Genomic DNA, 26,914 nt, shown 5'->3' on the forward strand with positions numbered 1-26,914 from the left:
CCAGCTCTTCTCCCCGCCCCCCCCTCACACCCCCCCGGCGAGCTTGTTAGGGCTCTAGCGGCCGCGAGGCGTGCTGCCGGGAGCAGCTCCTCCCTGAGCGACCGCGGGCCTCCTGGCAGGCGCCTTCCCTTAGGCTCTCCTTCTCGCGGCGGGGCCCGGCGGGCGGGTAGCCGCGACCGCGTCTGGGAGGCACTACCCGTCGGTGAGTGGGCCGGGCGCGAACTCCGCGGGGCGGGGAAGCGGGCGGGCGCCGGCGGCGGCGCGGGGCGGGGCGGCGGGAGGAGCGGGAAGGGGGTGGGGCGTCGGGGCCTCGCTTCCTCCCTCAGCGCCATTTTGTGGCAGCGAGACCCGCAAATAAAGGGGAGCGCCGGGGTTGCGGCGCGGAGGAGGAGCGCGGGGGCCGGCGGCGGCGGCGCGGTCGGGCGGCCTGGGCGGCGAGAGGACAGCGCGGGGTCGGCCTATGTGACTGGGCGGGCGCCGGCGCGGCCTCCGTCTGGAGAGGTAGGTGCGGGCCGCCGCCGGCCGCAGCGGAGGCGAGGACCTCCGAGTCCCCAGGCGGCTGAGGTGCGGCCGCCCGGCCCCGGAAGGGGCCAGCTGAGCGCAGGAGGCGGACTCGGGATTCCCGGGCCCCCCGGCCTCCCGTTAGCCCCCGCCATCTGCCCGCTGACAGGGACGACACTTCCGCCGTCTCGAGGCCATTTTACCTCGGTTCTCAGGGAGCCGGGGGCGAGGTGGGCGCTCCCGCGGGACCGGCAACGCCGGGAGGCCGTCCCCTCGGAGCGCGCGTCCCGTCCCGTCAGCGCCTCGGCGTCGCGGGCTCCCCCACCTCCCTCGGCAGGATCGTCAGGAGTGGCGGCGCCGATGAGCCGAGGGGAGGAAAGCCGCGTCCGTGGAGCACGTTTCACATCGCGCAGTAGCTTCCTACTGCAGCTGCGTTGTCTTGTAGACTTCCATTTTTAAATGAGTGCATGCCTTCTAAAAAAAAAAATAGTGAATTCGAGGGTTTCGTGAAATTTTAAAATCTCGCCTTGGATCCCTGTAAACCGTATTTCTCTAGTCAGTGGGGAACACGTAGTGGAAAAATGTCCACGTTTGTTTTGATGAAGTTGGATATTTGATCCCAAAGGACTAGGTTAAAATCCGGAATAACCGTGTTCATAAGGGAAGAAATGATCCTTTTCCCGAGATTAGAGGAAGGTAGAAAAATATTTCCACGAGAATGTTATGGTCCTGAGTTCACCTAGTTTTCTATTTCAGAATTTAGTTCCATCACTGAGGAGGATAAGTTGAAGTCACAGGTCTGTCACCACAAATTCTACCGGGTTTTTTTGTTTTTTTGTTTTTGAAATATGGTTGATTTACACTGTTGTGTTTCAGGTGTATAGCAGAGTGATTATCTAGAGTGTTTTACTTAAAAATTTTGACCATTAAGTTTTGTATAACAAACACTTTTGTATAACATAAACATATTGTAGCCATTCAAAACCCCGTTTAAAAAAAAAAAAAAACTATCGTGAAAATCTTTTCAAGATGTCTAAGTGTTACACATTTACATATGTCATTTAGTATCATCTGATTAGGCAAGTTGGGGAAAGATATTGGGGCTTGTGATAAGGATGAGGTTAAATTTCAGTGATTTGTTTCGCTGTATTCCTACAATTCTTTCAGATCTTACATTATCTTAAGTAGTTAGTTACAGCTAAGTGATCAGTGTTTTCACTTCCCAGTAGCAGAACTTAGGCAAACTACCTAAATTTCTAAGTCCCAACTGACAAAAGTAATGATAATCAAGTGTATCCCAGACACAGCTATTTTTTTGACTTAACTCATCTAACTTAGAACTTCACCTGTTTGAATTTTGAGTATTTGTCAGAAATGAGAGAAATACAGAAAATTCGTAGCCTTGTGGCATGGAGACGAGAGTTGTAATAATTATATTTGTCCAGTCCGTTACAGCACTCAGAGTCCCTTACATTCATCTAAGTATGTATATATGTAATACACAGTTCCCCTGAAAATACTGTTTATTTTAGAGGTCTTGATCATTTTCATACAATAGAACATTATCTTGCCCTTGAAAAAAATTTTTCTTAAAAATTTTCTGTTGGATCCTTTAGCAAAACAAGACCTAGACAGTATTTGGCTTTATTTTTGTTTTTATTAATTATCTCCCACTATTTTGCCTCTAAAAGTCCTGTCTGACTCTTCTGCTACCCGGTGGGCTGTAACTCACCAGGCTTCTCTGATCGTGGAGTTGCCCAAGCAAGAATACTGGAGTGGCTTGCCATTTTCTTCTCCAGGGGATCTTCCTGACCCAGGGGTTGAACCCATGTCTCCAGCGTTGCAGGTAGATGAGCCACCTGGGGCTTAAATATATTCTAGTACTAAGCTTACTGGAACAAAACTTCTCAATATTCCTCTAACACTATATCCCATTAGATATAAAGGTGGTGCATCAGGCTAGAACTCCGTGCTATAAAGAAATGGTCTTAACTCTTGAAAATGTAATTGGTGGAATTTAATTTTTCCTAAGTGCACGTTAAAATTCTCTTATGCTAATATTAGTATTTTATTTGAATTATATTTGTTTGTAAAGCATCTTTATGGTATTTAGAGCATTGAGATTTGTAGCACTTTGTGAGGCAGGAAATTGGCATCCTCTTTGCTGATTTAGAGGCTGCAATCTAAAGAAAATACCTTGCTCAATATCACATGACTGATTATTACGAAGTTAAGAAAAGCTGGTCTTCCGATTCCTAGCTAGTACCCTTTCTGCTGTTGTGCCTTGATTAGTACAGTGTCAGATTATTAGTTTCTTGCATTTAGTTACAATTAGTTTCAGCAAGGTACTGGTTTGTTACTGAAGTTGTGTCATCTGGTACATGCCAAGTCGCTCCAGTCTTGTCTGACTTCTTGCGACCCTATGAACTGCAGCCTGCCAGGCTCCTCTATCCATGGGATTCTCCAGGCAAGAATACTGGAGTGTGTTGCCATGCCCTCCTCCAGGGGATCTTCCTGACCCAGGGATGGAACCTGTGTCTCTTATGTCTACCTGCATTGGCAGGCGGGTTCTTTACCACTAGCGCCACCTTGGAAGCCCACACCATCTGGTACTACTTTATTAAGTGAAGTGAAAGTTGCTCAGTTGTGTCTGACTCTTTGCAGCCTCAGACTATACAGTCGGTAGAATTCTCCAGGCCAGAATACTGGAGTGGGTAGCCTTTCCCTTCTCCAGGGGATCTTCCCAACTCACAGATTGAACTCAGGTATCCCGCATTGCAGGCGGATTCTTTACCAGCTGAGCTACAAGGGAAGCCCAAGAATACTGGAGTGGGTAGCTCCTCTCTTCTCCAGTGGATCTTCCTGACACGGAATTTCATGACTTAGGATCATAATGCTAAAAGCCTGGGAAGCCCTGGAATATAGGATGCTAGGCACCTAACCAACCAGAACTGAACTTAACATCATAATGTCGTTTCTCAGTGTAAAGGCATCAAGAGTACAAGGTACTTTTGACATTCTAAACTTGAGCTATATTATCTGTGTTATCCACATGGATAACAAACCTTTACATAAAACTTGAAACCATGTTTCAGCCAGTCTTTTTCAACTTGCTAAGGGCAGCTAAATTGGTCCGTTTTTAATTTTTTTCTGTTTTGTTTTTCTGCATTGTCCAGTTTGCAAAGCTTGATCATTATTAAGGATGGAGGAATGGAAGAATTACCTGTCCTCATTGGTACCAACTTTTAAGAAGCACTAAATTTGGGATCCTCAAGCCTGAGTTTTTAAATTAATAGCTGTTTTAATCTGAGCCGATTACCTAGTGATTCATAGCTTTAGGTATATATTCATTTTTTTTTTCCCTTCAAGATTCAACCCCAAATAATATTTCCAGTCATTCTGTTTTTCTGATAGATTGTTCTGAGAACCTGGTATATCCATTGTCTTTATGAATCTAGAATTTAGGTGGTTATTGTGCTTGTCACTTGTGCTAAAAAAAGTACCTTGGGGAGTAATAAGTGTTATAGCACATGTAATATGAAAGTTGTAATTGAGAATCATGTTCTGTTTGGATTAAATAGTTGAATGTTGATTCTTTTAAATTTTAAGCCTGTTTCTAATTTGCCTTTTGTCACACTGTCCATTTAACTATTGTGGTATATCATAGAATCTCAAGCCAAGATTGACTTTTCACCAGCTAAAGATAAGGAAGCAATTTCTTACGAAATGCTGATGTTTTGATTTCCCAAGTCATATATTCCGTAATATGTGAAATGATAGGTGATTGAGAGTCAACATATAAAACACAAACATATGTACAAAACCTGTATTTATCCCTGACTTACATTACAAATTTAGACATTTATTTTTATAAAGAAAATCTATATATCCTTTAAACAATGTGTAATTAAATTCTACCTAGTGTCAGACTTTTTAAAAAGGAACATAAGCTAGTGTTAGAAGTGTAAATTACTGTTTAGAATTCTAAAAATCAGAGATACCAAGTAGGGGCTGCAGTAGGGCTTAGAAACAGGAGCGTGTTATGATCTTATCCTTGTCAATTTTCTCCTCAGAATCTTTAAAGAGTGATTGAGTCTTTTTTGTGGTGATTTTTCTCTCTCCAGTGGGAAGAAGGAAACTAACAAAGTGCTTACTTTGTGTCAGTTACTATACTAAAGATTAATGTATGTCCTCAAAAATAGCACAGTAATTCTGAGCTTTGGCAGTGGTAATCCTTTTTGAGATGGGGAAAGTGAGGCTCAGAGGTTCTGCTGTTTTTTGTTTTCAAAGTTTACACCCTCTTCAAAAAAGTGGAGTTACTAGAACTTTCTTCATGTGTTTACCAATCCTTTAAATATCCTTTAAAAAACAGATTAGCTTATTTGTTGCTAATTAAGCTCATGGTTTTAAGAAAAGAATGAACAAATAAACCTGGGGGAAGTGTCAAATTGTACAAGTATATACTAGTTTATTAAACTAATTTATATTGAATATCATCCATGAAACTTTGTTTTACAACCAAAATTCTGAGTAGCTAGGGTGCCTAGTAACCAGATAGGTAAACTACCTATCCGTAGTGGTAAATTTAGCTGTTTTCAAGCTGTTAGTCATAGAACTCAAAGTACGTGTTATATTGAGTTTATTCTCAGAATTTTACAGTATGGTCATCTTGGGTAATTTGGGGGGGAAATTAGGTTGTCTTATTTAGTTCACTTTTACAATTTAAATAGTAAATGAAGCTGATTCATTTGTTCATATTTTCATTTACCATATATTTGAGTGCATACTATGTATTGAGATATCAGCAGTGAATGAAACAGTTCTTTCATGGAACTTATTCTATCCCTGGGGTAGACAGATAAGTATACAAAATGTCAGCTTGTGATAAGAGTTGAGAAGAAAAATAAAGCCGGATATGAGGGGATAGCAAGGGATTGGTATGCACAATTTTTGGTTTTTGTCTTTTATTGGAGTATAGTTGATTTACAATGCTGTGTTAGTTTCTGCTGTACAGCAAAAAGGATCAGTTATACATATACCACTTTTTTTTTAATGCTTTTCCCATGTAGGTTATTACAGAGTATTGCGTTGAGTTCCCTGTCCTATATGGTAGGTTCTTACCTGTTACCTGTTTTATATATAGTAATGTGTATATTACTATATATACAGAAGAGGGACAAATAAATAAGTACACATTTATATACTGTTTTTTTTCAGTCCCTAAGTCGTGTCCAACTCTTTGCGACTCCATGAACTGCAGCATGCCAGGCTTCCCTGTCCTTCACTATCTCCCTGAGTTTGTTCAAACTCATGTCCATTGAATCTGTGATGCCATCCAACCATTTCATCCTCTTTCTCTCCCTTCTCCTCTTGCCCTCAATCTTTCCCAGCATCAGGGTCATTTCCAGTGAGGCAGCTTTTCGCATCAGGTGGCCAAACTGTTGGAGCTTCAGCATCAGTCCTTCCTATGAATATTCAGTTAATTTCTTTTAGGATTGACTGGTTTGATCTCCTTGTTGTCCAAGGGACTCTCAAGAGTCTTCTCCAGCTCCACAGTTCGAAAGCATCAGTTCATCAGTGCTCAACCTTAAAGTTCAGTCCAGTCACTCAGTCATGTCTGACTCTTTGCGACTCTATGGACTGCAGTACGCCAGGCTTTCCTGTCCATCACCAACTCCCAGAGCTTACTCAAACTCATGCCCGTTGAGTTGGTGATGCCATCCAACCATCTCATCCTCTGTCATCCCCTTCTCCTCCCGCCTTCAGTCTTTCCCAGCATCAGAGTCTTTTCCAATGAGTCAGTTCTTCGTATCAGGTGGCAAAAGTATTGGAGTTTCAGCTTCAGCATCAGTCCTTCCAATGAATATTCAGGACTGATGTCCTTTAGGATGGACTGGGTTTATCTCTTTGCAGCCCAAGGGACTCTCAATAGTTTTCTCCAATACCACAGTTCAAAAGCATCAATTCTTCGGTGCTCAGCTTTCTTTTGGAGAAGGAAATGGCAGCCCACTCCAGTGTTCTTGCCTGGAGAATCCCAGGGACGGGGGAGCCTGGTGGGCTGCCGTCTATGGGGTCATACAGAGTCGGACATGACTGAAGTGACTTAGCAGCAGTAGCAGCTTTCTTTATGGTCCAACTCTCAGATCTATACATGACTACTGGAAAAACCATAGCTTTGACTGTATACTAGTGACGTTCAAATGGCACAATTTTTTTTTTTTTTTTATTTTTAAATTAAATGTGTTACTGATATTTACCTACTGTCTGCTGCTGCTGCGTCACTTCAGTCGTGTCCGGCTCTAGCGACCCCATGGACTGCAGCCTACCAGGCTCCTCTGTCCATGGGATTTTCTAGGCAAAATTACTGGAGTAGGGTGCCATTGCCTTCTCCGAACCTACTATCTAGCTCTGGACAAATGGGGAGTTCCAAGGAAATGTTAAACTTGACATGTGGATTCCAAGAGGTTGCAGTCTAGTAAATGTACATTAAAGTCAGGCCTCTGGAGTTAAACACAGTGAGGGTTTATTTCTCAGGTGATTAGATTTATTAGAAGCATGTTAGGATAGTCACTAAACAGCTATCTATAACCTGCAACAGAGGCTATAAACTGGGTGATAAGGGGCCTAAAGTAGGCAGGGGTCAGTTTAAAGAGAAAAAAATACTGATTTTTAAAAAGTAGAAATACAACCGTGTCTTCATAGGTATTAGTTGGTCAGAGAGACTTGATCAGCTACATCAGCTCAGAAGCAAATGATACATACTCAGGTTTTTGTTCATTACATCCAATGACAAGATCATCAAAGAGGGAAGAATTAACCAGTTAATTGATGGCATAATCAATATATAGTTGTTTTTTTTTTCTCTAAAATGTACTGATTTCTTCAACTCAGTGTACTGAGTTGAAGATCAGGGTTCTGAAAATCAGGGTTTAATGACAGTATGATTAAAATATTTGATGTTTGAGTTGGGATTGTATGTAATATAAAAAATGGTATTAAAGATCATCTTCTTTTGAGGAATCTCAAATATTCACTAAAAGTCAAGTAGCTTTTAAAACTCAGTTTTATACTCTAGATTCTTTGGTTATTTTTTATTGAGGTACTGACATGTGACATGTTGTTGACATACATTATTTTCAGGTGTACAGCATAATGATTTGATATTTATATACATTGCAAGAGAAGCACTCATAAATCTAGTTACCATCCATCACCATGCATAGTTACAAAATTTTTTTCTTGTGATGAAGCCTTTCAGGTTGACTCTTTTAGCAGCTTTCAAATATATAATATCATGTTACTAACTATAGTCACTGTGCTGTACATCACATCTCTATAACTTGCTTACTTCTCTTTGGTTAGCTTTTTAATAGTTAACAGAGTTTGTAATAAGTATGGGTAAGTAAAATAAACTAAAGGTTTACGATATAAGGGGACATTTATGACTTTACTATTACTAGAAGGGATATCTAGGAATAACAAGCTAATTTTGAGATTCAAATTATTCTGTGATATGAAGTTAAATAATGTCGGTAATGTAGGAATATTTTTATTAAGATGTAAATACCTTCATTCCTGCATTGTATAGTGGTGAATTATGACAGTGATAAACTTGACCTTACTGTAACAATATTAATTCTGTAAAAGGCAAGGCTTATCGATTGGTATTACCCTTCTGTATCCTTTTAACAAGATGCCTGGGATACTGCCTGAGGCCAGTATCTGACTTCAGCACAGATCTGTCCTTTCTGCTGCGAGATGTCTTTCACAGGGCAGTTGTAAGAATGCATTGAAAAATTGCATTTCTTTCAATCCTTTGTGGGAACATTACAAAGAATGATCAACTTTTTTATGAGAGAATTCTTTAAAAAAAAAAACAAAACCTAATGACAGTAATAATGTAAGATGTTAACCAAGGAGAACCTGGGTGCACAGTATACGGGAACCCTGTAATACCTTTGTAACTTTTCTGTAAATCTAAAACTAGTCTAAAAGATGTGTTTTAATTAAAATAACCTAATGATTTGGTCATAACTGAGTTCAGTAATAAATTCTTTTGCAAAAGCCAGTATATTTTGTTTCTACCTTAACTGGAAGAAAATCAGGTGACATTCTTGTCTTTATTCCTTTTCTAGGATTCAAGATGACCAACGAAGAACCTCTTCCCAAAAAGGTTTGCTTTCTCAGCAGTTTTTAAGCACTTTATTTGAATAATAGAGTGGAAGGGACTGTCCATATTGTTTGCTTGTTTTCCCGCTTGCTATCAGTTATATATAGCATTGTGGGTATATAATGTGTGAGACATCGTATCTATATGTAATGTAGATTAAGAACATTTTCAGCCTTTGGAAAACTTGTAGTATCCCCATGATCTACTTGTAACCTTTATCATATGACTGTTTGCAGCTACGTAGCTACAAATAATGTCAAAGTAGGAAAGTATTTTACAAGATCCTCTAAGTTACTTATTTTCTTTTTCTTCCTAACTTAAATCCCTTTGGTTTTAATGCAAAACCACTTTTATATTTAAAAAAAAACAAACAAATAGCTAAATTCTACCTTTTCCAGTTAAGTTTTATTTTCTAGTCTCACTTTCCTTGTTTTATTTTCCTGTGTTAATTCAGTTTAGGCACTGTGACACACACACAAAAGAGGTTACAAAGGAATAACATTTTCTAAGAGGAATTTATAATGCAGTTGGGAAAGCGGGAATATGTGCTTACTAACCAGTGAGTATTTAAGTGAACCATTTATTGGATAGTAAACATAGAAATTTTTATCCTAGAAAGTCAAGTGCTTTAATAATCTGAGAGTTACTGGGTGCTTTCAGTTAGGCTTAGTAATATATTCTGATGCTACAGTGATTTTCCCTCTTTTGTTTCTGATAGTAACACTTACATTGTGGCAAATGCTACAATTTGAACCGTTTTTATGAATAAAAATGTTTTAATAAGGGAAATTAATAAGAATTTTATATTAGGATAGGTTCTTGAGCTTTATAGTCTTTGCTTAGAGAAAACAATATTTCTCAATTTACAAAGCAGTTTCATCTTATTAGAATATTCTCATCTTTAAAAACTTTATTTTGAAATAATAGTAAGCGGCAAAGACATGTACAGGGAGGTTTTGTGTACTCTTCACCAAGCCTCCTTCGATGTTAACATCCTGTGTAACAGTATCAAAACCAGCAGCTTGACCACTGGTACAGTCCACATGCTCAGATTTCACTAGTTACATGCACATTCTGTGTGTGTGTAGTTCTGTGCAAGTTTATCACTTGTACTTAATGTAAATACCAGCGCAACCAAAACAGTTACCTGAACCATCACCACAAGCCTCTCGATGCCACTCCTTTCTTTATAGCCACATCCATCCTCTCCCACTCTATCCTCAACTCCTGGCAACCACTAATCATTTCTTCATTTACGTAATTATGCTACTTCACAGATGTTGTATACTTGAAATAATGCTGTATTAAGGGTCCTTTTCATTTTCTCACAGCATCATTTCCTTGCGCTTTCTCCATGTTGTATATGCTGGTGGTCTGTTTCTTTTTATTGCTCAATCGTACTTCGTGGTATCATAGCCTACCATTTACCTGTTGAAGGACATTTGGGTGGTTTCCAGTTTCTGGCTATTACAAATAAGGCTGCTGTTAACGTTTTTATACAAGTTTCTGTGTGAAAATAAATTTTCATTTCTTTGGGATATGTGCTTAAGAGTATAAATGTTGGGTTGTATGGAACATCCATTTTTAGTTTTAAAAGAAACCACCAAATTACCTCCAGAGCAGCTGTATCATTTTACATTCTCAGCAGCAATGTATGAATGCTGTTTCTCTGCATCTTCACTCCATATTTGGTATTGCCACTATTTTTTTATCTACTTGTTTTAAAACTTTTGGAAAGAGCACTTAGTTTATATCTTAATTCTCTTCGTAGGTTCGACTGAGTGAAACAGACTTCAAAGTTATGGCACGAGATGAATTAATTCTAAGGTAAAATATTCTTTTATGAAAAATATAAAAATCTTTCTATAGAACATTATGTTGTGATTTTATACAATAGTGTTTATATCAAATACTGTTTCGTTTTTAATGTTAACACATCTTCAGATCATTTAATATATTTTTTTCTATGGCCTGTTTCTTCGTTGTATAAACATTGGGGAAAGCATAACACTTTAAAGAACTAAAGCACTAGCTTGGGTAACTTCTAGACTGACAAGTAACCTAAATTTTTTTCTTGTAGAGGCATGTGTTCAGAACTCTTAACTAGAGAAGCATTTGTACTTCATGTATATAACGGTATGGGGAAAGACACTGCTCTCAGAAAGCTTTCAGTTTAACAAATGAATAGACTTGTTTTGATGTTTTTGGTTTTTTTTCCCTTTTCCATGTAACATGTGGAAAAGTTGTAGCCTTCAAGGATATTCTTCTCATGAAAGAAATATATTATTTACTGATAAAGTGAAGTTAATCTGTCTTGTGACTGTGACTTTAGTCACCATTATATCCTTCATTTTCTAATCTGCAAGTTTAAAGAGTTGGATTTAATTACTTTTAAAGATGACATCCAGCTCTGAATTTCTGTGGTTGTCTTATAAATGTCTTACTAAAGCAGACTGTCAAGTACAGCATTATGTTACTCATTTTTTAAATGTAAGAAATCAGAAAACGGGATCACACATGTGTTTTATAACTTAAATGTATTCTTTCTGCATTTTATCACTGTCGTAAGTTTTTTATGAAATAACTTTTAGATAAAAATTAATGCTTTTCAGAGCAGCCTGCAAGATTATTGAACTTTTTCCTCTAGAAATTTCAGGGAATTTTTACTTGCTGAACTGAGTAAATTTAACAAGTTGGAAGTGGGGGGAGAGTAAAGGTGGTTTGGGCTCAGTGGTAGAAAATCTGCCTGCCAGTGTTGGAGGTACGGGTTCGATCCCCAGGCCGGGAACATCTCCCGGAGGAGGAAATGGCAACCTACTCTAGTATTTTTTCCTGGGAAATCCCATGCACAGAGGAGCCTGGCAGCCTACAGTCTGGGGTTGCAGAGAGTCAGACGCAACTTAGTGACTATGCACACACGCATGCGAAATAGGGAGACACAGATGATGTGCTCCCTTGTTTGTTAAGAGTCTGTGCTCGTTCTCCTTAGCTCCTCTATTGTGGACATGCTCTTTATCTTTCTTTGCCATCGTCTCATGCATAGGATAGTTTTCCTATTGCATAACTTTATATTCCTGCATATAAAATTTAAATAGTTAGCATTTTAAATTACTCTTGCTGTTTTTTGCTGATGTAGATGCTCGTGATACACTACTCGTGTGTTGATGTTCTCTTTCTGTCTCTGGTATGGTTATGACTTTTAAGTAGGTTTTTTTTCTATCTTCTTGATAAGGATGTTTGCGGTTGAGCTTTTGTATTTGTCTTTTCTTCTAAAATCTTACTTTTAGAAAGGAGAAAATAAACATCTTTTTTCATCCCGAAACGTTGAATAAACTCCTCTTTGGTCTCCTGTTAGGTCTAACTGAAGAGCAGCTTGAAAACATATTTCTTCAGTAAGCAAGGTAGCAGACAGCTTACCGTCCAGAGCAGTTGCTTAAACATAAGACTGGGGAAAGTTTGTTATCTGCAATAGTTGCCTAGAGCAACTAGTGTGTGTGTGTATATATATATATATATATGTGTGTGCGCGCACGCTCAGTTGTATCCAGCCCCATAGATTTGTAGTCCGCCAGGCTCCTCTGTCCATGGGATTATCCTGGCAAGAATACTGGATGGGTTGCCATTTCTTTCTCCAGAAGATCTTCAGATCTTCCTGACTCAGGGATTGAACTTGAAACTCCTGCATTTGCAGGTGGATTCTTTACCACTGAGCTACCTGGGAAGCCCTGAGAGGTGTTTTTTTTTTTTTTTTTTTTATGGCTGCACTGGGTCTTCGTTGCTTCATGCAGGCTTTCTCTAGTTGAAGAGTGTGGGGGCTACTCTCTGTTTTGGTGCACAGGCTTCTCATTGCAGTGTCTTCTCTCATGTGGAGCACGGGCTCTAGGCGAGTGCAGCATGCGGGTTCTAGAGCATGAGCTCAGTAGTTGCGGCCCATGGGCTTAGTTGCTCCAGGGTGGTGGGATCTTCATGGATCAGGGATCAAACTTGTGTCCCCTGCATTGGTAGGCAGATTCTTACCCACTGTGCCACCAAGGAAGTCCTAAAGCCTATATATTGAGGGTAGAGGAATGAAATAAAGAAAGATCCAGATAGCGTATGGCATTTATGCAAGTTGTTTCTGCCAATTAGATATGCTTTTGAAAAATAGTATGTTCTGTTTTTTATACTGTACAAAAAGGACAGACCCCCTTTTTTATTACTTTGTCAGAAAGCACATACTACTTTCACATAAGAGCCGAGATCACCTTCAGTCCCTTAGAATTCGGCACATTTTAAAAATGCCTTTGTTTGAGGTGGACAGCATATCTGAAAAGTGGTGGTGAGCTTTTCACTCACCTTTTACAATCCAGGCATCATGCTGAACGTCAGTGATAACGCTGTCCTGTATGGTGTGTGATCTGACTCATGGGAACGCCTCTTGTTGTATACTCAGCAGAGAACACTTTTCTCTGTACTTCCATTTATCTAACGCCTATAAGTTCAAGAAGGAATAATTTTAAAGTGACTAATTTATTACGGCTTATTATGGGTTAAACTAGATTTATAATTATCTTAAAATAATAAGAGTGTGTGCATGTACACTCATTCATGTCTGACTCTTTGCAGCCCCATGGACTGTAGTCTGCCAGGCTTCTCTGTCCATGAGATTTTCCAGGCAAAAATACTGAAGTGGGGTGCCATTTCCCACGGCAAGGGATCTTCCTGACCCAGGGATTGAACTGGAGTCTCTTGTGTCTCCTACATTGACAGGCAGATTCTTTACACTGGTGCCACCTGGGAAGAAGCCCCTGTTAAAATGGGAGCGACATTAAAATCCACACAGTGGAATTCTTAGTATTTAAAGTTAATGGATGTGATTTCTAGTATATTTAGTAAAAGCAGTTTAAACATAACTAACGTGGCTTTATTTTTGTATTAGGTGGAAACAGTATGAAGCCTATGTGCAAGCTTTGGAGGGCAAGTACACAGATCTCAACTGTAAGTTAGAGTTTTAGCTTCCTAAGGACTATGTGAATATTTCCTTTTAGATTGTTGTTATAAGCACAGGATAGTTCGTTTTACTAAGTAATTTTTATTCTAGAATTTTATTAAGGACCTATGTCCAGGCACTGCATTTGATGCTAGGAAGTAGAAAGATGAAGGAGACATGATCTCTCTTTTAGAAGAGTTCACGTCATTGGAGAAGACTGACATACAGTAATCTTAACAGTAGCATGACTTCAAACTGAACGACAGGGTTCTGAGAGTGCACAGATAGGGAAATTCACAGCTACTTGAAACTTCCTTGATGTAGCCCTTCCACAGAAATACTTGAAGTGAAACATGAGTTATTACTCTAGCAGGGGGAAATGTAGAAGCAACTGGTATTAAATTTATGATAGCTTAAATTGTAACAGTAGGAGATAGCTGTGTATTTATGGATTTTTCCAAAATCTACTGAAAATAATAAAGTTTATAATTTTAGACCATTTTAGTCTTTATCACTTTTCACTGAGTTTTAGAGTAACATATTATTTGCGAGTGTAAAAACCAGTACAGTTTCCCAAGTTCAGAAAGATTAATATTTTAAGATCTCAATTGTATAATTATGGTATAACCCATAAAAGTTGTGAATAGTGTTGTTTAATGTCTGAGTCACATCTGATTCTTTTGCAACTCCATGGACTGTAGCCCTCCAGGCTCCTTCTATCAGTGAGATTTCCCAGGCAAGAATACCGGAGTGGGTTGCCATTTCCTACTCCAGGAGATCTTCCCAACCCAGGGATCGAACCCACATCACCTGCATTGGCAGGTGGATTCTTTACCAGTGAGCCACCAGGGAAACCCTTGTGAAAGCTTAAAGTAATAATTAGCTGTGCAGTTATGGGCATGTTTATATTGATGAGGTTAAACAATACTATATAGGATTTTGTGAATACTTTGTAGTAGAAACAAATGCAAATAATGGAATTTCCTGTCTTTTTTGGGAACAGATGAGACTATAACAGCATAATTCCATCTAGCATTAAGTGGTTGTGGACCAGTTTAACACCACTAACTCTTGAAAAAGCACTCATGATCAAGAATGAAGTTTGTTGTCATAAAAGTTTAATTTAGGATAGAAACTAAAGACTTCAATTTTTGTACCATGGTTTTTATTATCCTTGACAAAGGGAGTCAGAACTTTAATTTGGTTAATTCAGTTTGATCTTTAAATTATGTTTCATGATGTTTTGGGATTTTTTTCCTTTTAATCATCAGCTAATGATGTAACTGGCTTAAGGGAATCTGAAGAAAAACTAAAGCAGCAGCAGCAAGAATCTGCACGCAGGGAAAACATTCTTGTAATGCGACTAGCAACCAAGGAGCAAGAAATGCAAGAGTGTACTGTAAGTGTTTCAGATGTTTTAACCTTTATGAGGGTTTGGGTTTTGGTTCACATTATTTTGTGTGTTAACTCACATTAAGTTAATTTTATATAATTAATACTAATTATACATGTACATTTTGTTAAGGTAGATATGTTTTGAGCTTCAGTGTGCTAAATGTAAAATTCTGATACATAATTTCTCATCATTGGATTTAAAGTAATTTTTTGTGGCCAAGAAGTCAGAAGTTTAAGTTATTCTCTGAAATCTCTGTAATTTATGAGAATTAATGTATTGGTTCATGTATCTTTTTTTTTTTTTTTGGTTCATATATCTTTAAGTAACATAATACCTGAGGGTATAAGCACCATTTACTCATTTTACTTGGCAAGCTTTCTTGTTAATTTCTCCTTTGCTGTCTTTATGTCTTTCTACAGAAAACTAAGTATCAACTTCTACTGGGTCTCCTTTTAATTGTTAACACCTTTCATTTGTACTGTTTGCCATGTCTACATATATCTGAAATCTATTGACATATTTGATCCTTTAACCCTGGTTGAATTTAGACTCAGTTTTGTCTTCAACAGCCTTAGCCCTTGTTTTAGTGTTTTTATATGTAAGTTACATAAGATAGAGGCAGCTCTTTCCCTGTTGTTTTTTATTACTTTTGGTTTTTTTTTTTTTCTTTTCATTTTCGAGCCATGCCACGCAGCTTGTGGAATCAGACTTCCCTGATAGCTCAGTTGCTAAAAAATGTGCCTGCAGTGCAGGAGTCCCCGGTTTGGTTCCTGGGTCGGGAAGATCCCTTGGAGAAGGGATGGGCTACCCACTCCAGTATTCTTGGGCTTCCCTGGTGGCTCAGCTGGTAAAGAATCCGCCTGCAATGTGGGACACCTGGGTTCAATTCCTGGGTTGGGGAGATCCCCTGGAGAAGAGAAAGGCTACCCACTCCAATATTCTGGCTGGAAGAAGTCCATGGACTGTATAGTCCATGGGGTCACAAAGAGTCGGACACAACTGAGTGACTTTCACTTTCAACCAGGGACTGAACCCAGGCCCCTGTGGTGAAAACGTTGAGTCCTAACCTCTGTGCCACAAAGAAATTCCCTGTTGTTTCTAATCTTAAAAGCTGCAGTTTTCTTGAATAATTTTGTGTAATATCCATTTGATAGTTATTAAAATCTAATGCATAAGCCAGTATTCTGGTCATTGGAGGTTAATAATCTATGGGACACACTTCTATTTCTTTTCCTTCTCTCACCAATAAAATGTTCTTTAGGATTTAATCACAGTCTTTATTCTTCCTGTGTCCACATTTGCACAAGTCTTCAGTCCTTTCTTCACTTTTTCAAAATGACTTCTTTACCTGTTACTTTGCTAAAGAAAAGGGTAGCCTCTTATTGTCTGTATCTTCTCAGCGCTCCTTTTGTTTCTACCAGTTACTTTCCACCTTCACTGCCACTACATTTTTTTCTGTAAGGTCATTGTATTAAGAAAATTCTCTTTCTCATCACTTCTATGTCTTCACTTTCCCCAACTTTGGCTTTTGGCATTCCTTCTTTTGACTTTTTTTTTTAACTTGGGTACTTGGTTCAAAGAAGTCTTAACAACATTCTTAGTATAATGGGTTTTGTTTTGTTTTCTGTAACACCCCTCCAATTTTTTTCCTCTTGGGATTTTCATATCTAATGGTATGAGTAGTACTACTGAAGTGCCAAGTCCCAAAATGAGTTAATTCTTTCTTTTTGTGATACTTCGGATTCTAGGTTCAACCCTTCACTCACTAATAGTTTTAGGTTTCCCTGTTGACACAGCACTGTACTAGATGCTAACACATGCAAAGGATGGCTCTTACCTTCCAAATGCAGGCACCTGGTAGGTAGTGTGAGTGGATGGTGCCAATGATAGTGTCTCACAAAACCAGTGTGTCTTGATTTCTGCCTCTTGAGTCCTCCCTACTCTTGACATCCTGGTCCGGGCACTTCTTAACCACTTAACTTGGACAGTATGTGCTGTTGACTCACCTCAGCGATTCTACAGCCATCCCATATACACTGGCAGTTTTGATCATTTTATTCCTAATCTAAGCCTTGGTGCTGCCTCTTCACCCTTCGGTCATCTCAACCTAGATTTAAGATTTTTTTTCCAAGTAGAACCTAACTTACCAGCCACATTTTTTTTTTTAATAGCTCTTCTCTGCACATCTCAGCTGAAGCACTTAACTGATCTTTCAGTTAGAACACAGTGAGGTTTTGCAGAAAGGGCAGCAGGAGCAAAAATCACAAGGAAATGGCAAGCTTATAGTAGTAGATGAGGGCATTTCATTTTGTAAACTTTTAAAATTCCTTAAGCTAAAAGAAAGAAAATTAGTTCTGTTTTCTTGGTGAAGTAGTAATTAAGTATAGCTTGATCCTCTTAGTATATTTGTATCTTTTACTAAATTCATGTTAGACATTAATAGCTGTTTTAGAAATATTATTTTTAATCCTATTTAAGGTTTAGAATGGAGTAGGATCTTGAACCTGATCTACTTTGGGTGTGAAGAAAGTGATGCATTTAATGCTAATCAACTGTATTTCCTATTTTAAAACTGTGCTGACAGTACAACCAGAGTTGAAATTGAAGGTTTCATATATAAGTAGAGAGATTTGGTATGGTGGGAAAAGCCTTAGACTGGAAGTCAGGAAGCTTGAGAATAAGAATTCTAGTTCCAGTACTGGCATTGAACTAACTGTGTCCTTGAACAAACGGCTTCTTTAATCTCTCAAAACTAAGCAGTTTGGACCAGGTCAGTCACCTTTCAGCTTTACAATGCTGTGATTCAAATCTGCTTGGAGGGAAAAAAGTGAATATGTGCTTAATTTTGGGTTAAGGTGCTATTTTTAAAGCTGTAATGCCAGTTCATGTAAATATGTAAGTACTATGTATTTTTATTTAGAAATGCAAATATGTTTTAAGTTGTAATCTTGTACCTGGTGTAATGTTAGGGAACAGTTTCCCAAAAGCACAGATTTGTATGAGTAAATCACTATACTCTTAAATAATTAATATTTTAAACTTTGCCTTTTTTTTTTCCCTCATTGGGCATCAGCATTTTTAATAAACACAGCAACTTTTTTTTGTTTGTTTTTTTGTACTGTTTCGATTGCCAACATGTAGTTTCCTTATATTTAAAGTTTCCATATATGGAATGAAGTCAAATGGTGTTTTTTTTCCTACGTGGATAACCTTAGTTTTGTGAGTGTTCTTTTTTGTGGGTTTTTTTGTTTTGTTTTGGAGTTTTTTTGCTGCAAGGCTTGTGGTATCTTAACTTCCCTGACCAGGTATTGAAATCAAGCCCTAGCAGTGAGAGCAACTGAGTCCTAACCACTAGATTGCTAGGGAATTCCTAAATAGTTGTTCTTAATTTGTACTTTTTTTAGAGGATTTTAAGATAGAAGGGAGAGGGGCTTAATAAGCAAGTTGGTAAACCAGTGAACAGAAAGGGATTTTATCTCCTCATCTTAGGTATGTTTCCTTTGATTTGGTAGTAATGGGGTTTTTTTGCTTTGCGCAGACTCAGATCCAGTACCTCAAGCAAGTCCAGCAGCCTAGCGTTGCACAACTGAGATCAGCAATGGTGGACCCAGCGATCAACTTGTTATTCCTAAAAATGAAAAGTGAACTGGAACAGACTAAAGACAAACTGGAACAAGCCCAAAATGAACTGAGTGCCTGGAAGTTTACGCCTGATAGGTAAACAAATCATACTCCCCAGTCAAGACTTCCCTGACAGTCCCACTGCGAGAAAGCTGTGGTGGGACAGCCACGTACTCGTTTCCACACCAAGACTCAGACTTTTTGAGCCAAAAAGCCACATTCTTATACTATCCAGCTTGTAAAGGTTAATGTAAAACTTACCAGATGAACCTTGTGTTTCAGCTTTTTTCTCTTCCCCCTCCCCTTGCTTCAGAGGCCTGATGGCGTCGGACTATTCCGAAGAAGTGGCCACCTCCGAAAAATTCCCCTTCTAGAACATGTAGACACTTGAGAAATGTTTCTGTTTGAAGAAAATAGAGGGAGAAACAGAAGTCTTAAGTCTGTGGCACACTGTGTCTTCAGACAGTTTGGAGGAATGAAAACCTAGAGATTTAAAACCATGAATTGAACATGTAAAATTCCAGTAAATGTAAAGATGGAATATGCATCGCTCTTAACCTTGAGCATAGTGACTTAGAGACACTGTATATCAGTTTTGCCAATAAGACCGTGGACTTCGTGATTGTTGTTGAACTTCTGGGTCACACTCAAATGAGGTGAATTTTGCCTTTAAAGGGTTTATTTGCTAAGAACCAACTTAATAGTCATGAGTGAATCAAATAATAGATGTCAGTACAAGTAGTTCATCTATTTAACCATTTCGTTTGGGGCTCTATATTACTTGATTGAGCCTTAAATCTGTGGTTTTACTCAATGATTTGTTCTTTGAATGGTTGCTAATACTGTAGATAATCTTACCGAGGACTGTACAAACATGAAGGTGTGGTGTCAAACTTCAGGTTTTAAACTGTTTGAAGCGTTATAAACATTCATTTCACAACTAGATTGTATAAGGATATTGGCTGTGATGAGACTCACTGCGTTATTTTTTTTCAGTAGTGAAATTTATTAAATCCCCATCCATTCAACAGGCACATGTTGAAAGAGCATTGTCGTTGGTGTTAATGGGGGAATGTGTTCCTTCATTGTATTTGGGCCTTTTGTATTGCACTCTTGATATTAAATTAAATGTGCCTTGAAATAGTTGTTTTTTTTTTTTTTTAAGTTCAAGGATTACTATGATGATTTTGTTGTACTTTTAACATTTTGATTGGGGGGGCGCTGTGGAGAGCAGATTGATTTGGAAAAAATTGTTGGTGTGCTCTTCAAAGTGAAGGAAAAGGCTCTGTGTCTCATTTTTTGAAGACCTACTTTTTTCCAGCTGTTATCATAAAAAAACAAAGAGACTTGACACTTGTTGCTTTTTGACACCTTGTCCCAGGATATTGCAGTAGAAATTAATGTGGGACAGCTTTACAGGGTGCCTGCCAGAAGATTGGGGACAGAATATATCGGAACTGTGGGCTGGCCTAAGTGAGACATTTTATGAATTGAAAAAAAAGTATAGTGATCATTTCTAGCAAATTCATTTGCTCATTAGATAAATGAGGCATTATTTTCTTCATGCTTCCATCCAATCCTGGAGGTGAATTTTTTCGTCAGATCATTCTATAAGTCACCAATGCGAATTTTCACTTGGTGATAATGGAGTCTAAGATGAGTGGAAGATAAAATGTTCCAGATTGTCCCAACGTTTAAGTGCAGTTTTAACAAGGGTGACTTAAGTTCTCTCTTAATCATTCCAATCAATTGTAAGTATCTTGTATGTCTGTACTTGAGGGAACTGATTGTGGGGCAGAGGGCGGGTTGAAGAAGTGGTTTGTGTGACTTCACAGCAAGAAATCCGCTTCTAAGATTCTCACTGTGGGGGTTGGAGGGTAAGTAACCACATCTGTTTGAAATTAGCTTATTGTACCCGAATTAAGGCTTTTGTATATATTTTATGTCATTAAAGAATATAGTAGAAATGGGCTACGTATTTTCAGTAGGTCAAGAGATAATTAATTCATAAAAGGTATTATGTACTCAAATTTAGCCAAGCATTTTTCTTTTGCCACTTAAGTAACAGTCACGTTGAGGTGGGGTTTTTTCTTATTGTTAAAAAACGTTTAATTAATAAGATAACACATGCTCATGTATAAGATTGAAACAGCATAAAGAAAAGTAGAGGTGTAAAATAAGTTTTACTCCTGGGTGACCTTCCCCTTGCCCTTTCTATTCCCCAGGAATAGTGACCATTTTTAAATTTCTTGGGTATCAAGATAATTTGTATGCATATACAGTAATTATATGTGTATTGGTTTTAAACAAATGCGGACATGCATATGTACATATAGATGATTTGTAGCATGACTTTCCCCAGGCCCCCTTTATCCTTGGACTTTTTTTCCATTTTTTAGTATATTTAGGTTACTTACCATTTTTAATGGTTGTATAATATTTTCATTGTATTACTTTATTTTAACCACCTATAAAGGGAATTTTGTAAAAAGTGAACTGTAAGCTAGAGTTCATTGGGTGGTATAACTACATCATTAATTTGAAACAAACAGTGCTCAGTCAATACTCTGTCTGCAATAATTCAAATAGAATGGGTTGTGTGGGTTTTGTTTTTCACTTTTTCATTGTTTAAATTTTGAGAGAGAATGATCCCCTGAATTATGTTGTCCACTTTAGTTAAAATATTTCAATCATGTGACAGTGTGTATACTTTAGAATAGTTACAGGGAGATGTTGCAGAGTTTTGACAGTTTTCAGTTTGCATTTATAAACAGTTAGTTGTGTGTGTACACCTTCAGAATACCCTCATCCCTTCCCCTTGATAACAAAGCAGTGTACAGTATCCGTTCCTTCTCTTAAATTATTTTCTACTTTTTTCTTTGTGAGTTATTTGATTTTTAGCAATGGGTTAGAATATTTTTTAATTAAAAAAAAAATTACTCCAGAGCCAGGTTTCTTGAAATTGGATTCTTACCATTTTTTGTGATACAATGAACACAACACAAATTTTACACAACATAGTAAAGTGGCATAAAATTACAGAATGCTTAAAGAAAACATTCAGTGCAGATTTGTTTTAATCATTTTAGAAGTGATAGGATTATTTTTAGAACATTTATTAAAAGGCGTGACTTCATAAATGAAATATTTTTGCGTTAGAATTTGGTACTTTCTATGAGGTTAAGTCAGGTCACAAATTGCTCTATTGATTTTACAATTGTTTGTATTTAAAAATTTGATACAAAAGAATTCTCAGGTTGGTAAACTGATGTTTTCACAAGAAAGCAGAGTTGGGGGAAGCATAGGCAGTGAAATGGAAGGAAAGCCTCTGTCTCTGATGATAGTGCCTGTTTCTTAATTCCTCGTTTGGTTTCTCTTATTCAGTAGAGGCTAAAGTCTGAGGATGCTAATAGGAAATACGGGAAATCTGGAGCTGTAATGGCAACAAACAGATATCAGCTGATAAAGTTGCCATGTTGTGAGAGAACCCTTCCCACGTGCTAACTCGTTTTCATGTGAGGCTTCTTTGTGCAATAGTAAGCCAGGTTTTGGGCCTCCCTGGTGGCTCAGTGGTAAAGAATCCCCTGCCAATGCAAGAGATGCGGATTCAGTCCCTGGATGGGGAAGATCCCCTGAAGAAGGAAATGGCAACCCACTCCAGCTTTCTTGCCTGGAAAATCCCATGGACAGAGGAGCCTGCTGGGCTACAGTCCATGGGGTCACAAGAGAGTCAGATACGGCTTACTGACTAAACACCACCACCAGCAACCACCAGGTTTTATTTCAGATTTGTGTAAGGAAAATATATCACAAACTTTCACTTGAATCACATTGGGTTAAAACATGTGCTGTTGATAAAAGAAATCTTGCATCACAAACCCCAATAACAGTGTCTCAGTAAAACTTGAGTGCTTTTCTTAGTGTCAGCAAGAGTTCTGATTTAAGCATACAATTGTGATGTTACCTTAGAGACTTGGAAAGGGACAGTTTGATATTCTTACCATAAAGTTGAGAATGATCTTACTGATGAAAAATTTTTTTGCTGACACTATTCTTTTAATGGGCTTTGATTTGCCCTATATATTACTTCACAGTACATCTTCTTATTAGTAATATATAGAGGATGAACCTTGATTGATTTTTGCAATTGCTGTATATATGCATGTAGAAAGTATGGCATTCCTAATTTGGCAGATACTCACATATTTGCATTATTTGTGCTGCTGCTGCTGCTGCTAAGTCGCCTCAGTCACGTCCAACTCTGTGTGACCCCAGAGACGGCAATCCACCAGGCTCCCCAGTCCCTGGGATTCTCCAGGCAAGAACACTGGAGTGGGTTGCCATTTCCTTCTCCAATGCATGAAAGTGAAAAGTGAAAGTGAAGTCGCTCAGTCGTGCCCGACTCTTAGCAACCCCATGGACTGCAGCCCACCAGGCTCCTCCACCCATGGGATTTTCCAGGCAAGAGTACTGGAGTGGGGTGCCATTGCCTTCTCCGATTATTTATGCTAAATAACCCCAATCTTATTTTTGTGTCCTAAGGATAATCTTTTCAACATGAATAAAATTTCACCATATATTAGTATTAAAATTTCAAAAACTTACATCCCAGTTTAAGACAGCTCAAATATATATATACATATATATCATATAAAGTTAATTGAGGGATTGATAAATAGAAATAGTCTTGAGTCTTAAAAACAATTACTGAACAGGCCTCACTTAATGCAATAAACGTTCTTGTGGGAACTGCCTATTAACAGGCATCCTTATAAACACTGGTCTAGCAAGAATTTATTCTCATTTGTATATTTATAGGTACTGATTTTATATATTAGGTAGAAGTTTACATTTGTGGTTGATGTTGCATTTACCCTTTCAAGAACTTTTCTGTTTCATAAAGCTAAGTACCTTAGAGTTTTATTAATATTGATATATTTGAAATGTGTGTCAAATAACTGGCCTGTTTGTATTTCAAATTATAATTTGGGATAAAAGGAGATTTCAGAATCAATTATAATGTAATAGAAAGTAGCCACTTAGGTATTTTTTCTTCAGGTTTTATCTTTGCTGCTGTATTGGCAAAATACTGAAATGTACAAGATGGATGTGTCCGGAAAAGAAGATGGTAATCGTAGGCAGGCGTCTACTGTGACATAGAGTTATATTCTGTATGTGTTATATCTGTTGCTGTAATAATTTCAAACAAAGAAGGTTGTCAAGAATTTGTCTTCATTTTGTGATGAATGGCTCTTTCCTTTGCAGCCAAACAGGCAAAAAGTTAATGGCGAAGTGTCGAATGCTTATCCAGGAGAATCAAGAGCTTGGAAGGCAGCTGTCCCAGGGACGTATTGCACAACTTGAAGCAGAGTTGGCTTTACAGAAGAAATATAGTGAGGAGCTTAAAAGCAGTCAGGATGGTAAGGGGTTTTTTGAAAAGTTTGGTTAACTTTGCACTGGCTTTAAAATACTGCCAGGCATGAGTATTATAGATTAGAGTCTTTATATGCTAATCTCTACCAATGGTTCTATGAAGTTATAAGTGAAATATTTCCAGTTGAGTCAACAAACAAAGCCATTTAATTTAGTGGTGGTTTCCCCCTCCCCCCCAGTTGTTTGTTGTGCAAATTTCATAAGTTTTTGTTTTTTTAGGGGTGGGGTTTTTTTAGGGGAGGGCTTTTGTATTAATAAGGCATTCTGTAGCTATATAAATTTATATTCAGTGCTTAAAAGGATATATTCAGTGCTTAATATCTTCACTTAACCGATTTCTCTAAGTGTAGATCTTGGAAATATTTGGCCATGTCCAGGGATCTAAAAATATGTAATTGATTGTGGAAGAATTCCCTGGTGGTCCAGTGGTGTGGAGTCAGTGCTTTCAGCTCCTGGGCCAGGTTCCATCCCTGGTCAAGTCACTCAAGTTCCTGCAAGCTGCGAGGCATGGCCAAAAATAAGAAATAAATACAGAGTTTCTGTTTAGTGAATAAGATGTAATTATTTGCCCAAAGAAATGGAACTTGTCAGCCACCATGCTGGTCTAGTACAGCTGCATGCATGCTCTTTCTCCTTTGTGAAGAAAATTAGTAAGAAAAACACCCAGTCTCTCTTAAAATTAAATTAATTGCAACTTTGCAGGTAATTGCAAAGAAGGTCAGTAGTCAATATCTTTAAAATTGCCTCTTCAAAGTGGTGGTTTTTAGCTCTTACTATTTGTAAATACACTAAATAGGAGTCTTTTTGTATAGTAGTGAAGGAACTCCCTCACCCCAAGACCTTTTTAGAACTTCATAGATAACTGTATTTTCATCAGTTTCAAGAGTTATTTTTTCTGAATTTTGTTCTTGAATGTAGAATAATCTTTGCTGACAGCATAGGCTTCTTTGGAGTGTTGGAATCAAGGGCTTCCTCAGGGACTACACCTGCTGTGGAGCTGAACATGGACTAGGCGGGTGTGGAGTAAGGGGCCAGGCGTGTGGGCCCATAGGCAGGCAAACGTGGAACAGATTTTGTGGGCTGTAACCAGTTTTATGTGGCCAGATAGTTTGGATCGTTGTAAATTTGGTTGCTTTTATATATTCAGGCTTTTGCTTTCTCTCACAAATAAACTTGTTGAATGGCTATTTTAAAATTCTAAGCAAAACCTTAAAATATTCTTTCGTGATTTTAGAATTGTATTTGTTTACTTAAACATTTATTGACTGCCTAGCTTTGTGCAGGCACTAAGAAGTATTTTTAATTATATTGTAAGAGATATTAAAGTAGGTTTGGCTCTCCTTTGCACAGAACTGAATGACTTCATCATTCAACTTGACGAAGAAGTAGAGGGTATGCAGAGTACCATTCTAGTTCTTCAGCAACAACTGAAGGAGACGCGCCAGCAGTTGGCTCAGTACCAACAGCAGCAGTCTCAAGCCGCAGGCCCGAGTACCAGCAGGACTACATCTTCGGAGCCTGTAGGACAGGCAGAGGCCACAGGTAAAGACTGCAGTCGTCTGGCCAACGGACCAAGTAATGGCAGTTCCTCCCGGCAGAGGACGTCTGGGTCTGGATTTCACAGGGAGGGGGACACAGCCGAAGATGACTTTCCTTCTTCTCCAGGGAATGGGAATAAGGCCTCCAGCAGCTCGGAGGAGAGAACTGGCAGAGGAGGTAGTAGTTACGTAAACCAACTCAGTGCGGGGTATGAAAGTGTAGACTCTCCCACGGGCAGTGAAAACTCTCTCACACACCACTCAAATGACACAGACTCCAGTCATGACCCGCAAGAGGAGAAACCTGTGAGTGGGAAAGGTAACCGAACTGCGGCCTCCCGCCACGTTCAGAATGGCTTGGACTCAAGTGTAAATGTACAGGGTTCAGTTTTGTAAAAAAACAAAAAAATTTCCAGCAAATTTTTATACAGTGTCATTTAATTTGGAAGAGGATACTGTCCAGTTAATTAATGCATACTTTTGTCACAATTTGCCTTTTTTGTGGGTGGTTTTTTTTTTTTTCCTTTTTTCTTTGCTTCAATACCTCTGCCACTTTGGAAATTGTAACAGTTAATTACTTTGAATGTTGCTAAAAGGACATTTTGTGTAGGGTCAGGTTATTTTTATATGAGTTAATGTGAAGTTGTAAATGGAACTTTTTGCTTAAAGTATAACACAGTGATGTCTGTGTGAATCTGTGTCTACCCTAGAACCTGTGCTGTGTGAGGGCATTCTTACTCATGCTGTTACTATGCTTATGCACCATTCAGACTTGTCAGAGTAGATGTGGGTTTATGACTGCCAAGTTTGCCCAGTACAGTAGTTTTATCACTAAAAGTTGGACTTGTTGAAGGAGTCCTATAGTAGTTTCAGTGTTAGATACAGTTTTTCCCACCATACATCTGTGCATTTTCTCTTTAGGTGATTGAATGTTTAAGAAATTTGTGTGCATAGTTACTCAGTTTTTATGAATTGTTGTATCCTGTTAATGCATATTGCTCTGTGACTCCAGTATATCTTACCTGTACTGACCAAACTTAAATAAAGATTTTTATTGTAACTCCTTACATTGGTTGTTTTTTTGTTTGTGTGTATGTGTATAGCATTTGTCATTTCTTTTCATTGAATAGCTGAATGTCTACTCCATTTTTCCACATACCACAAAGGTGGAACTTAAGTCCATGCATACATTTAATTGTGCACTTTGTTTTTCTCCTGCCTTATACAAATAATTGTTAAAATATTTCAAAATTCAGAAAAATGTAAAGAAGGAAATAGTCACCTAA

The 26,914-nt window shown here is 38.4% G+C and overlaps 1 protein-coding gene across 10 annotated transcripts; it reads left to right on the plus strand.

Annotated features, from left to right (window-relative positions):
• The first annotated feature begins 71 nt into the window (after nucleotides 1-71).
• WTAP (WT1 associated protein) lies at nucleotides 72-26,695 on the plus strand. Of its 10 annotated transcripts, none has more exons than XM_070796473.1 (9): nucleotides 355-501; nucleotides 3,678-3,840; nucleotides 8,637-8,674; nucleotides 10,443-10,498; nucleotides 13,590-13,648; nucleotides 14,912-15,039; nucleotides 18,575-18,753; nucleotides 23,923-24,077; nucleotides 25,441-26,695. In XM_070796473.1, exons 3-9 carry the CDS (start codon nucleotides 8,645-8,647, stop codon nucleotides 26,022-26,024), a joined length of 1,191 nt encoding a protein of 396 aa, XP_070652574.1. In that variant the 5' UTR covers nucleotides 355-501; nucleotides 3,678-3,840; nucleotides 8,637-8,644; the 3' UTR covers nucleotides 26,025-26,695. The 10 variants fall into 10 exon arrangements, with proteins under 10 accessions (XP_019823216.1, XP_070652574.1, XP_070652572.1 ...); XM_070796471.1 differs by having other exon boundaries at nucleotides 356-501; nucleotides 2,193-3,840; XM_070796468.1 differs by lacking the exon at nucleotides 355-501 and adding an exon at nucleotides 528-2,347.
• The last annotated feature ends 219 nt before the right edge of the window (nucleotides 26,696-26,914 follow it).

This window comes from Bos indicus, chromosome 9, assembly GCF_029378745.1.
Source record: "Bos indicus isolate NIAB-ARS_2022 breed Sahiwal x Tharparkar chromosome 9, NIAB-ARS_B.indTharparkar_mat_pri_1.0, whole genome shotgun sequence".
NCBI lineage: Eukaryota > Metazoa > Chordata > Mammalia > Artiodactyla > Bovidae > Bos > Bos indicus.

What these genes read in the sequence shown, in the direction of transcription:
- WTAP (XM_019967657.2), top strand. Translation starts at nt 8,645, where the DNA reads ATGACCAACGAAGAACCTCTTCCCAAAAAG. An exon ending in AAGAACCTCTTCCCAAAAAG is followed by an intron (nt 8,675 to 10,442) that starts GTTTGCTTTCTC and finishes TTCTCTTCGTAG; the next exon opens with GTTCGACTGAGTGAAACAGA. An exon ending in GCTTAAAAGCAGTCAGGATG is followed by an intron (nt 24,078 to 25,440) that starts GTAAGGGGTTTT and finishes TCCTTTGCACAG; the next exon opens with AACTGAATGACTTCATCATT.